Genomic DNA, 12,535 nt, shown 5'->3' on the forward strand with positions numbered 1-12,535 from the left:
CCTCCTACTTCTGCCTCCTGAGTGCTGGGATAAAAGGCATGTACTACCATGCCTGGCTCAGAGTTCTTTCTCTTAAAAACAATAAAGGAGGGCCGGGCGTGGTGGCGTACACCTTTAATCCCAGCACTCGGGAGGCAGAGGTAGGAGGATCTCCGAGAGTTCGAGGTCACCCTGAGACTACATAGTGAATTCCAGGTCAGCCTGAGCCAGAGTGAGACCCTACCTCAAAAAACCAAAAAAAAAAATAAATAAATAAATAAAAAAACAATAAAGGAGGGCCTGAGAGATGGTGGTTAAGATGCTTGCTTATGAAATCTAAAGACCCAGGTTTGATTCCCCAGTACCTACATAAGCCAGATGCACAAGGTGGCACATATATCTGGAGTTTGTTTGTAGTGGCAAGAGGCCCTGGCACTCCCATTCTATCTCCTTTCTTTCTCCTCTCAAATAACTAAAATATTTAAAAAAAAAAAAAAAAAAAGAACAAAGCTGGGCGTGGTGGTGCACGCCTTTAATCCCAGCACTTGGGAGGTAGAGGTAGGAGGATCGCCCTGAGTTCGAGGCCACCCTGAGACTCCATAGTGTATTCCAGGTAAGCCTGGACTAGAGTGAGACCCTACTTCGAAAAACCGAAAAAAAAAAGTCAAAAATAAAGGATTAGAGTACAAAAGATAAAATAAGAGCAAGCAAACTTTACTCAAACACACATGAAAGAAAGAAAGCAGAAAAACTCTTGTTCGGATGGGAAAGCCTCTGACCTGGGAGTCTTAAGGTGGGTTTTGTTTTATGGGACCCTCTCTTCTCTTTGGCTAGCATGTCTGTTTTGTTATTTTTAGCAGTTCCACCACCCTAATTGGTTCCCCATTTTGGGGGGCATCAGAGCCCCAGGGATGTGATTCCTAGGTGTGTGATAGGAACTAGGGTCATAGCATGAGGTTCTTTTGTCTTGCTAGACTCTAAGGCCTAACTCTGGTCCTTTTATTGCCCCTTAATGCCTGTTCCCTCTAATTGTCACTCACAGGAGGATCAGAAGTTCAAGGCTAGCCTTGACTACATAATTAATTTGAGGTCAGCCTGGTCTGCTTTAAGCCCTGTCTCAAACACACACACACACACACACACACACACACACACACACACACACACACTCACTCTCTCTCTCTTCCAGATGTGTGTTGGTGCATACCTTTAATCCCAGCATTCAGGCAGAGCCCTGTCTCAAACACACACACACACACACACACACACACACACACTCTCCCTCCCTCCCTCTCTCTCTCTCTCTCTCTCTCTTCCAGATGTGTTGGTGCATACCTTCAATCCCAGCACTCAGGTGGTTGAGGTAGAAGGAACCCTGTAAGTTCCAGGTCAGTCTAGGATAAAATGAGACCCTACCTCAAAAAAAACAAAAGAAAAAAGACAAAACAAAAAACAACACAACAGGCTGGGCATGGTGGAGCATGCCTTTAATCCCAGCACTTGAGATTGAGAGGCAGAGTTAGGAGGATCATTATGAGTTCAAGGCTTCCCTGAGACTACATAGTGAGTTCCAGGTCAACCTGGGCTAGAGCATGACCTAACCTTGAAAAAGCAAAAAAAAAAAAAAAAAAAGCCAATTCCTCATTTCTCTTTAAGATTTCTATTGTATTTGAGCAAATTTTGTTTACCAGATCATAGCAAACTGAGTAGCTGCAGTTTCCCATAAATAACGTATAAGTTGTTTGCAGTGAAACTATAATGGGGCTTTTAGCTATCAGATGGGCAGGGGGAAATAGGGAATGTCCTACAGAGCAGGAAATATGTATTATGAAAATGTACATAATCTGGGACTGGTTAGTACATAGCAGTATTGATGTTTCTTTTTTTTAAAAATATTTTTATTTTTATTTGTATTTACTTGAGAGCGAAAGAGAGAGAAAGGGAGAGAGAGAGAAAGAATGGGCATGCCAGGGCTTCCAGCCACTGCAAACGAACTCCAGACGCGTGCGCCCCCTTGTGCATCTGGCTAACGTGGGTCTTGGGGAATCGAGCCTCGAACCAGGGTCCTTAGGCTTCACAGGCGAGTGCTTAACCACTAAGCCATCTCCCTAGCCCCAGTATTGATGTTTCTAATAAGTTCACCTTTGTTCTGTTGTAGGAAGCTAGCAGGATGCACAATTTTTATCACAGGTGCAAGCCGAGGCATTGGCAAAGCTATTGCCTTGAAAGCAGCAAAGGATGGAGCAAATGTTGTCATTGCTGCGAAGACCACCCAGTCACATCCCAAACTTCCAGGCACAATCTATACTGCTGCTGAAGAAAGTGAGTATGACAATTGCCATTTCATGAACTATCCTTACAGTGGCTTCAGTACATCATTTTCTGAAGAGTTCAGTTTAAGTTGCTAGAAAGCTATCCTAAAAAATTATCCTAGGGCTGGGCTTGGTGGTGCAGGCCTTGAATCCCAGCACTTGGGAGGCAGAGGTAGGAGGATCATTTTGAGTTTGAGGCCACCCTGAGACTTCATAGTGAATTCCAGGTCAGCCTGAGCTAGAATGAGACCCTACCTCGAAAAACAAACAAACAAACAAAAATCCAAAAAATTAGAGGTGTTTATTTTGTACTTGAACTCATGGCAATCCTCCTACCTCTGCCTCCCGAGTGCTGGGATTAAAGGTGTGTGCCACCATGCCCAGCTCATTTTTAAAAAGTATTTACTTATTTGTAAGCAGAGATAGAATGGTTCCACCAGGGCCTCTAGCCACTGCAAAACAACTCCAGATACATGTGCCACTTTGTGCATCTGACTTTACATGGGTACTGGGGAATTGAACCTCGGGTGGTTAAGCTTTGCAGGCAAGTACCTTAACCGCTGAGCCATCTCTGCAGCTCTTCCTTCAGCAGTTTTGAATTAGGTGAAAGATGCTGGCTAAAAATCATGTCTCATTATGTCTAAACCAGCTGATCAATGATCACCTTGTGTTTATTTCTAAGGGTTATGCTAAACATAGTGCCAAAAGGAAGGACTTAAAAATCCAACTTTAGTTGCTATTTCTAGTTTTGTTAGTCATATTAATTATTATGCTGCACGAGAGCTAATTATGGTGGGGCTTATTTTAAAATACAAAAACCAAACTAAAGGGAAAGATAAATTAGTCAAACAATAATAATCATTGAAGATAGGTGATGAATTACTGATAATTTAAAAATATTTTTCGGCTGGGCGTGGTGGCGCACACCTTTAATCCCAGCACTCGGGAGGCAGAGGTAGGAGGATTGCCATGAGTTCAAGGCCACCCTGAGACTACAGAGTTAATTCCAGGTCAGCCTGGACCAGAGTGAGACCCTACCTCGAAAAACCAAAAAAAAAAAAAAAAATTTTTTCTATTTCTTCCGTTCATTCTTTTTTTTTTTTTTTCTTTGAGGCAGGGTCTCACTCTGGCCCAGGGTGACCTGGAATTCACTATTTATCAGGGTGGCCTTGAACTCATGGCGCTCCTCCTATGTCTGCCTCCCAAGTGCTGGGATTAAAGGCATGTGCCACCATGCTCGGCTACTCTCCTTTTTAAAAAAATTAATGAAAAGGGCCTTGCTAGTCTGTATCTGGATGTGGTTAGTCAATCTGTCTATTGCAGGACCAAGTCAGTAGTGTCTTAAAGACCTTGTCATTTATCTCGATTTTTCTGAAGATGGGACATTTTTTTCTTTAACTGTTTTGTCAGAATGGGAGCTACAATTATTGAATACTTACACTTTTTTGTTGGTTTATCCTTTGTAGTTGAAGTAGCTGGAGGAAAAGCCCTGCCGTGTGTTGTTGATGTGAGAGACGAACAACAAATCAGCAGTGCGGTGGAAAAAGCAGTTGAGAAATTTGGAGGTAGTTACTTAATTCGAAACAGTTATTGAATGTTGATAAAATGCAGCTGTAACATGCCTGAGACTATGGGTAGTACTGACCTCTTTTATACCGTCGTTTTTCTCTGCCTCCATACCTGTGATAAAGTCCAGTTTATAAACTAGTCATGGTTAGAGAGTAACAATGATAAAACAGAGCAATGACAATAACGAACTATAGTGAAAGTTATGTGACTGCAGTCTCATCTTGTCTCTTGCAGTCTGCAGTTTGAGGTGGATAACTCAACAAAGCAAACTAGCATGACTAGTCTGTTTCCTATAACTTCTCAGTTTCATCTATGGAAGACTTATTCATACCAAAATGAACACCACAGCAGAATGATGTTTTCTTTCTTCGAGTAGAGAACTTTTACCTTTTCATTTGCAGTTAGCACTCTGTGGCATATATGGAATGTCAGCATTCCTAACTCTTGTACGTTAGGGCCATTACTAAGTAAAATAAGCGTAAATATTTTGAGAGAGTCATATTTGACCGGCAGCTGCTAAGTACTAGTGTGTAAGTAGTGTATAAAGTATGGATACATTGTAGAAAGGTGTGACTCAGGCCCTAGACAGGATGACTCAAGATTTCATCATCTGCTACTAGAAATAACGCTTAAAAATTACTTTTTTTGGAGTTTTCTCTTGAATATTTTCAGACTGATACTAATTTTGAGTAACTGAAACCATGGAAAGTGAAATTGAGGCCCTGCTGAGTAATTTCAATTTCCAAATTTGTTTTTAATCTCTTGGATCTTTTTGAGTCTTTGGAGAATAACCACAAACAAGTATTTACTCATACACAAACATGCCTTAAATTTAGCTAATAACTTTATTTTTAATTGTGACATATTATTATTATTATTATTATTATTATTATTATTATATATTTTTGGTTTTTTGAGGCAGGGTCTCACTCTAGCCCAGGCTGACCTGGAATTCACCTTGGAATCTCAGGGTGGCCTTGAACTCAGAGTGATCCTCCTATCTCTGCCTTCTGAATACTGAGATTAAAGGTGTGCACCACCATGCCTGGCCTGTAACAAATTATTTTAGCTGGGTGTGATAGCATATGCCTTTAATCTTAGTACTCAGGAGACAAAGATAGGAGGGTTGCTGTGAGTTCAAGGCTTCCCTGAGAGTATATAGTGAATTCCAGGTCACCCTGGGCTACAGCAAGACTCTACTTCAAACCGCTCACCCACCAAGAAAAAAAAAATTTAAAAAAAAATTTTTTTAGATATTGTAACAGACCTAGTACCAAAATAAAATTTGGTCCTTGATACTTACATCTTACCAAATGGTTATCCAGATCTCATCTGCTTGTCTCTTTCCAATTGATGAAAATATTATTTGGTAAGTTTCTTTTTTTAACTTTTTATTGACAATGTCCATAAATATAGACAATATACCATAATCATAATCCCTTCCCACACCTTCCCTTTTCTCCTCCCAAATTTTCCCTCTACTAAATCCCTTCTTTCCAATTAGTCTTTCTCCTATTTGATGTTATCATTTTTACCCCTCCTGTTATTCAGGCCTGTGTAGGTAGCATCAGCCAATCTGAAGTCATGGATATCAAGGTCTCAAAGGCAGTCTTGTTTTATTTTTTTAAATATTTATTTTTATTTATTTATTAGAGACACAGAGAGAGTGTGTGAGAGTGAGAATGGGCGTGCCAGGGCTTCTAGCCACTGCAAACAAACTCTAGACACAGGCACCACCATGTGTATTTGGCTTATGTAGGACCTGGAGAACTGCACCTGGATCCTTAGGCTTCGCAGGCATGTGCCTTAACCACTAATCCTTCTCTCCAGCCCATCGAAGATAGTCTTGTGAGCACTCTTTCCCTTCCTTTCTGCCACCTCTTCTGCAGTGGTCTCTGAGTCTTGGAGAATGTGATAGAGATATCTTACATAGTGCTGAACATTCCCACTGTCACTTTTCAGCACTTCGGTGAGTTTTGAGTCACTCCAGGGGTCACCACTATTTGAAAAGAGAATCTTCTGTAACCAAAAGTGAGAGTAGCATTAATATATGTTCATACATATAAGTTTTTGGAGGACAATTTGGTGGGCATAATATATCCATTTAGCCAGATAAATAGTAGTGGTTATGGCCTTCCAAGCTATAGACTTTTTGTTAGGTGTTCAGCATCAGGCAGGAATTCCCTCCGGTAGGGCAGGCCTGAAGTCCACTCAGAGAGCAGTTGAGATTTTATATTTATCATACAAAATACAGATACCTTTTTGACATTCAAAGTATTCCACACTCTGAACTCAACATTTTTTTTGTTTTGTTTTGTTTTGTTTTTTTTTTTTTTTTGGAGGTAGGGTTTCACTCTAGTGCAGGCTGACCTGGAATTCACTACTTAGTTTCAGGCTGGCCTCGAATTTATGGTGATCCTCCTACCTCTGCCTCCTGAGTGCTGGCGTGCGCCACCACACCCGGCTACTTCTGAATTCTTACACTAAACATTTCACTTTTTCTCTTCTCTTCTTGGGTCCTTTCCATTGCCTTCTACCTTTGATCTTTTCTGAAATGCTTCCTCTTCAGTTCCTCTGATCCTTTATATGTTTATTCCTCACCTCCCTCCTGAAGCCTTACCATGCTAATTAATCAGAAGTATATTTTCTTTCTCTGAATTCTGGAATCATTCATTTTATCCTTATACTACTTTAAATCTTTATATATTTCTTTTTTCTCCTCCAGTTAGTTCATAAGAATCACAGAGAGGAGTTATTGATGATGCTGCAGCAGCATACTTGCATATGTTCAAACCAGTACTACCGCCTCCATCATGTTTCAGAGGAACATGTCCTGTGGAACATAAAGCAACAACTTATTGTTAGCAAAGCTGTGTATAATCCCTTCTTTTTTAAAAATTAATTTTTTTAATTGACAACTTCACTAATTGTAGACAATAACCCATGGTAATTCCCTCCCTCCCCTCACTTTCCCCTTTGAAATTCCACTTTCCATCATATCCCCTGCCCCTCTCAATTAGTCTCTCTTTTATTTTGATGTCATCATCTTTTCCTCCTATTATGATGGTCTTATGTAGGTAGTGTCCGGCATTGTGAGGTCTTGGATATCGAAGCCGTTTAGTGTCTGGAGGAGCACGTTGTAAGGAGTCCCACCCTTCCTTTAGCTCTCACATTCTTTCTGCCACTTGTTTCACAATGGACCTTGAGCCTTGGAAGGTTTGATAGAGATATTTCAGTGCTGCACACAGCTCTGTAACTTCTCAGCACCATGGTGTCTTCTGAGTCATCCCAAAGTCATTACCATTTGAAAAGAGAAACTTCTCTAACCAAAAGTGAGAGTAAGCTGGGCATGGTGGCACATGCCTTTAATTCTAGCACTAGAGAGGCAGAGGTAGGAAGATCACTGTGAGTTCGAGGCCACCCTGTCTACATAGTGAATTCCAGGTCATCCTGAACCAGAGTGAGACCCTACCTCGAAAAACAAACAAAAAAAGTCAGAGTAGCATTGATATATGGGTATGAACATTAAGAGAACTGCTTACTGAGCAGTTTGGTGAGCATAATATATATATATTTAGAGACATACCAGAAGACATTACACCCCTAGGGCTCATGACTACCCCTATTGTAGGTTTTCAGTATCTGGGATATATTCCCTCCCATGGAGTCGGCCTCCAGTCCAATTAGAGGTTGGTTCCCCCAATAACAGACATGCCACTATTGTACCCATTGGCTCATTTCTCCTGGCTGGCCAAACTTAAGGCATGCAGTGTTCATCGTTAATTATCTCTCTCTCCCATTGAACTGCATGCAGTGTGGCTTTTTCCAGCTTTCTGTCAGCTGGTCTACATGGAGGAGGTTTCAGCTCAGCTCCAGCAGGATTTCTCAGCTAACATGGGTCCTGGGGAAACGAGTCTTGAACTGGGGTCCTTAGGCTTCACAGGCAGCACTTAACTGCTAAGCCATCTCTCCAGTCCCAACCCCCCCTTTTTTTGGTGGTAGGGCCTCTCTCTAGCTGAGGCTGTCTGGGAATTTGCTGTGTAGTCTCAGGCTGGCCTTGAATTTACAGTGATCCTCTTCTACCTTAGCCTCCTGAGTGCTGGGATTAAAGGTGTGTACCACCATGCCTGGCTTTTCTTTTGATCCATTGTGTCAACACTGTGAGTGAGTTTATCATTATGAGAGGTGAGATCATCAGAATGTAGAAGAGGGCCACCTTGACTGGTACTTTTTCTGCCTGCCTGTCTTCCTTCCTTTCTTTTTTAGGTAGGGTCTCTAGCCTAGGCTGACGTGGAATTCACTATGTATTCTCAGGTTTGCCTTGAACTCAAGATGATCCTCCTACCTGTGCCTCCCAAGTGCTGGGATTAAAGGCATGTGCCACCATGCCTGGCATTCAGTCTTTATTTCTGCCCTATATTCTGGTAGAGAATGTTAGTAGCTCAGCTATTGTCTGATATTGTCTCCAAACTCTTAAACTGACTGGTAAAGCCAGGACATTACTTCAAGGTACTCAGGGATGCACAGGCCATATTTATTTCTCAACTCCTAGCTGTCTTGTCCTGCCTGGGTCAGCGGAGTTACTCACTGTGTACTACAGTTGCACAGCTGTTGTATATACCTGAGTGTTCAAGTGTGAAGTGCCTCTGTCTTCCAGTATTGGGCTTCCTCAGAGAAAGTGAAGAATCACAAAATAATGTCTTCTACTATTACCACAGATAACTTAAAGGCCAAATTAAAATCTCCCCTTGGAAAAATTGAAGCCCCGAATTCTCTTCTTTCCAGTTACTAATTCTGTGTAATCCTAGCCAAAGATAATTCACTTGGATGTGTGAGTGATCTGAATTTCTTCTCCTTTTACCCTCTTTTTTTTTTTTTTAAGTTATTTATTTGAGAGAGACAGAAAAAGGAATAGTGAGTAAGGGTATGTCAGGGCCTTCTGCCACTATACCTGAACTCCATATTCATGTGCCATTTTGTGCATCTTGCTTTATGTGGATACAGGGGACTCAAACCCAGGTTGTCAGGCTTTGCAAGCAAGTACCTTTAAACTAAAACACTGACCCATCTTTCCAGCCTCTTTTTGGTACAGGTTCTTATATAACCCAGGCTGGCCTCAAACTCACTATGTAGCTGTGGCAAAGGATGACCTTGGACTTCTTTCCTTTTTCTTTCACCTCATGACTGCTGAGATTGTAGGTATGTGCCACCATGGCTGGCCTATGTGGTGTTGGGCATTGAACCTAGGGCTTCATGCACACTATGTAAGCGTTCTGTCAACTAAGCTACATCACCAGCACTTTTCTTCTCTCTCTCTTCTCTCCTTCTTTTCCCTTCCCTTCCTTTTCCCCTTCCCCCTTCAGTTTTTCCTTTCCTTTCCTTCCCTTCTTTTGTGATGCTGGGGGTCACTTGCACATGCTAGGTAAGTGCCTTGTCACTGAACTACATATCTAGTGTTTGGGTTTTTTTGGGGGGTGCATTTTTATTTATTTATTTGAGAGTGAAAGACAGCGAGAGAAAGAGGCAGAGAGAGGGAGAGAATGGGCGCACCAGGGCCTCCAGCCACTGCAAATGAACTCCAGACACATGCACCCCCTTGTGCATCTGGCTAACGTGGGTCCTGGGGAATCAAGCCTCAAACCGGGGCCCTTAGGCTTCACAGGCAAACGCTTAACCTCTAAGTCATCTCTCCAGCCCTAGTGTTTGGGTTTTTGAGACAAAGTCTGCTGTGTAGCTTAGACTGGTCTTGAACATTCTTTATAGCCTAGGATGGCCTTGGATTTGTAATTCTCCTGTCTTTCCCCCAAAATACTAAGATTAGGCTGGAGAAATGGGTTAGTGGCTAAGGTGCTTGCCTGCAAAGCCAAAGGACCATGGTTCAATTCCCCCAGGACCCACGTAAGCCAGATGCACAAGGTGGCACATGCATCTAGAGCTCGTTAGCAGTGGCTGGAGGCCCTGGCATACCTATTCTCTCTCTCTCTCTCAAATAAATAAATAAATATTTTTAAAGAAATGTTGATATTATGGGCATTTGCCAGAAAATCCCAGTACTGCCCTGTTTAACCACAGGAAAGTGTGTGACTCATGGGCATTGATTTTATTATGAAGCAGTAGTATGAAATGCCACTTAGAAAAAAAGAATGAAGGAAAAATTTTGACTTAATTTTGCTATCTTTATTTGATGTTAGTCTGTTAAGTATATAACTGAAAGCAAGATATGTTGTATATTGGTAGGAACTGGATAGATTGCACAGAAATTAGAATTATTTTATTTTAGATTGTGTATACGTGTGTATGAGAGTCAATCAAACAAAATTAATCATTTTAATCTTTTCAATCATTTGCTTGGGGTTGAAACTCAAAATCTTTCTATTTTCCCAGTTTCTAAGACCAGAAAGAAGCCCTTTCCTTTAAGAAAGAGGCTTTGGGGATAAGGGAGACTAATGTTCTTGGAAGGGGCACAGGCTCTGGAGATAGGATAGAAAGAATTTGACCTAAGTTTCCCAGAGACAATGAGAGAAGACCACAAGGTAAGAGAACTAGTAGGGTGGAAGCTACAAACTAAGACTAAGCCTCCTTGCGGTTTCTCATAGAGGACTGATGATTGACTGTATCTCTACCATGAAAATGAAAATCATGTGGGTGCTATTTTGAAAGAGCTACTCAGTCTCGCATTCAGCTATTGGTTAGTCATACTTTCTAAAAGGAACATTTGTGAGTCAGCAAAGAAGTCAACAATTGAGAGTAAATGCTTTATTTTTGGGTGTTATGACTTCACTTGCATTAAAATGAAACTTATTACTTTGGAAACAGGAATTGACATTTTGGTGAATAATGCCAGTGCTATTAGCTTGACCAACACATTGGAAACTCCTACAAAGAGAGTGGACTTGATGATGAGTGTGAACACCAGAGGCACCTACCTTACGTGAGTCACAAATGAGTTGTGGGGGAGGAGGTCACAGTGTTTCCTGAGAGAACCTAAGGTAAAGGTGCAGACTGAAGCAGCTGCAGTTTACCTGTGGCCAGCAGATTTACCTATCTCATTAAGTTGATGATACTATAGTCATCTGAGTGTGAGCTGGTGGCTTTCATCTAGCATTTCAGGCAGGGCTTGTTGCTCTGAAGAGTATGACATGGGATTTGCAGTGTTGAAGGCTGAAGTGCAAACAGCAAAGGTTTGTCACATAGATAAAGGAAAGCTTGTGTTTGTAGTGTAAATGAGTGCAAAATATGGGCAGACACAGAGAATAGATGCGCCAGGGCCTCTAGCCACTGTAAACAAATTCCAGATGCATGTGCCACTTTGTGCATCTGGCTTTTATATGGGTACTAGGGAATTGAATCGGGTCCTTAGATCTTGCAGATAAGCGCTTTAACCGCTGTGCCATCTCTCCAGCCCCCAAATGTGATCTTATTATCTAGAATAGAATTAGTTTGTTTCCTGCTAATTGAGGTTCAGTTTCACTGTTTTGGTGAAAATCATGTAATATTACTTGCCCAAATGAAGCACAATATGTCCAAAACCCTGTGTACTGTTTTGTAATGGTATTGAATGCATTTGGTTTCTAAGCTTAAAAAAATGGAGTTAGTAACAAGAATCTTAAACATTTGGGGGAAAAAAAGTTGACTGAAAGAGGAATGAGTTAGTTTACAGCTACAAATGCCCCTTATTTTGATGTATGTGGAACTCTATTGGTAGAATGCTTGCCTAGCATGCCTAAAGCCCTTGGTTTGCTACTTAGAACTACATAAATTGGGATGGTGGTACATGCCTATAACTCTAGCACTTAAGAGGTTGAGAACAGGAGGATTGAAAGTTCAAGATCATCCTCAGCTTTGTGACAAGTTAGAGACCATTCTGGGATATATGAGACCCTATATCAAAACAAAAACTAAAAAATAGGATGGAGCTGGTGAGATGGCTCAGTGGTTAAGGAGCTTGCCTGCAAAGCTTAATGACCCAGGTTCAGTTCTCCAGTACCCATGTAAAGCCAGGTGCACAAGGTTGCACATGCATCTGGAATTTGTTTGCAATGGCTAAAGGCCCTGGTATGCCCATTTTATTCCTCTCTCTTTCTCTTTCTCTGCCTCTTTCTATCTCAAAATAAAGAAATAAAAATGATTTAAGCTGGGTGTGGTGGCACACACCTTTAATCCCAGCACTTGGGAGGTAGAGGTAGGAGGATCGCAGTGAGTTCGAGGCCACCCTGAGACTTTGTAGTGAATTTCAGGCCAGCCTGGGCTAGAGTGAAACCCTACCTTGAAGAAAAAAAAAAGATTTAAAATAAAATAAACATTGGGCCAGGAATGGTGACACACACTTTTAATCCACTTCTGGAAGGCTGAGATTGAAGGATCACCATGAATTTTTTTGGGCTACAGAGTGAGTTCCAGGTAAGCATGGGATAGAGTGAGTCCTTGCTTAAAAAAAAAGAAAGAAAGAAAGAAAAGAAAGGAACAGAAAAGAAAAGAAAGTGGATTTTTAAAATTAAAATCAGCTGGTCATAATGGCATACACATGTAATCTCAGTAATCAATAGGCAAAGACATGAGTGTTGTTTCATGTTTAAGGACAGACCAGGCTACATAGTGAATTCTAGCCCACCTCAATCTACATAATAAGAGCCTGTCTCAAAAAATCAAAGCAAAAACAAAACAAAACAAAATCC

At 41.3% G+C, this 12,535-nt stretch overlaps 1 protein-coding gene across 2 annotated transcripts in view; it reads left to right on the forward strand.

Moving 5' to 3' along the window:
- The window catches only part of Hsdl2 (hydroxysteroid dehydrogenase like 2), a 75,068-nt gene that overhangs the window by 13,964 nt on the left and 48,569 nt on the right, over window positions 1–12,535 (forward strand). For both annotated transcript variants that reach the window (XM_045140175.1, XM_045140181.1), the window contains exons 2-4: window positions 2,138–2,301; window positions 3,758–3,856; window positions 10,677–10,791. In XM_045140175.1, the coding sequence (XP_044996110.1) occupies window positions 2,138–2,301; window positions 3,758–3,856; window positions 10,677–10,791 (378 nt within the window). The remainder of the gene's footprint in view (window positions 1–2,137; window positions 2,302–3,757; window positions 3,857–10,676; window positions 10,792–12,535) is intronic.

Source organism: Jaculus jaculus, chromosome 1 (assembly GCF_020740685.1).
Source record: "Jaculus jaculus isolate mJacJac1 chromosome 1, mJacJac1.mat.Y.cur, whole genome shotgun sequence".
In the NCBI taxonomy this organism is placed as follows: Eukaryota; Metazoa; Chordata; class Mammalia; order Rodentia; family Dipodidae; genus Jaculus; species Jaculus jaculus.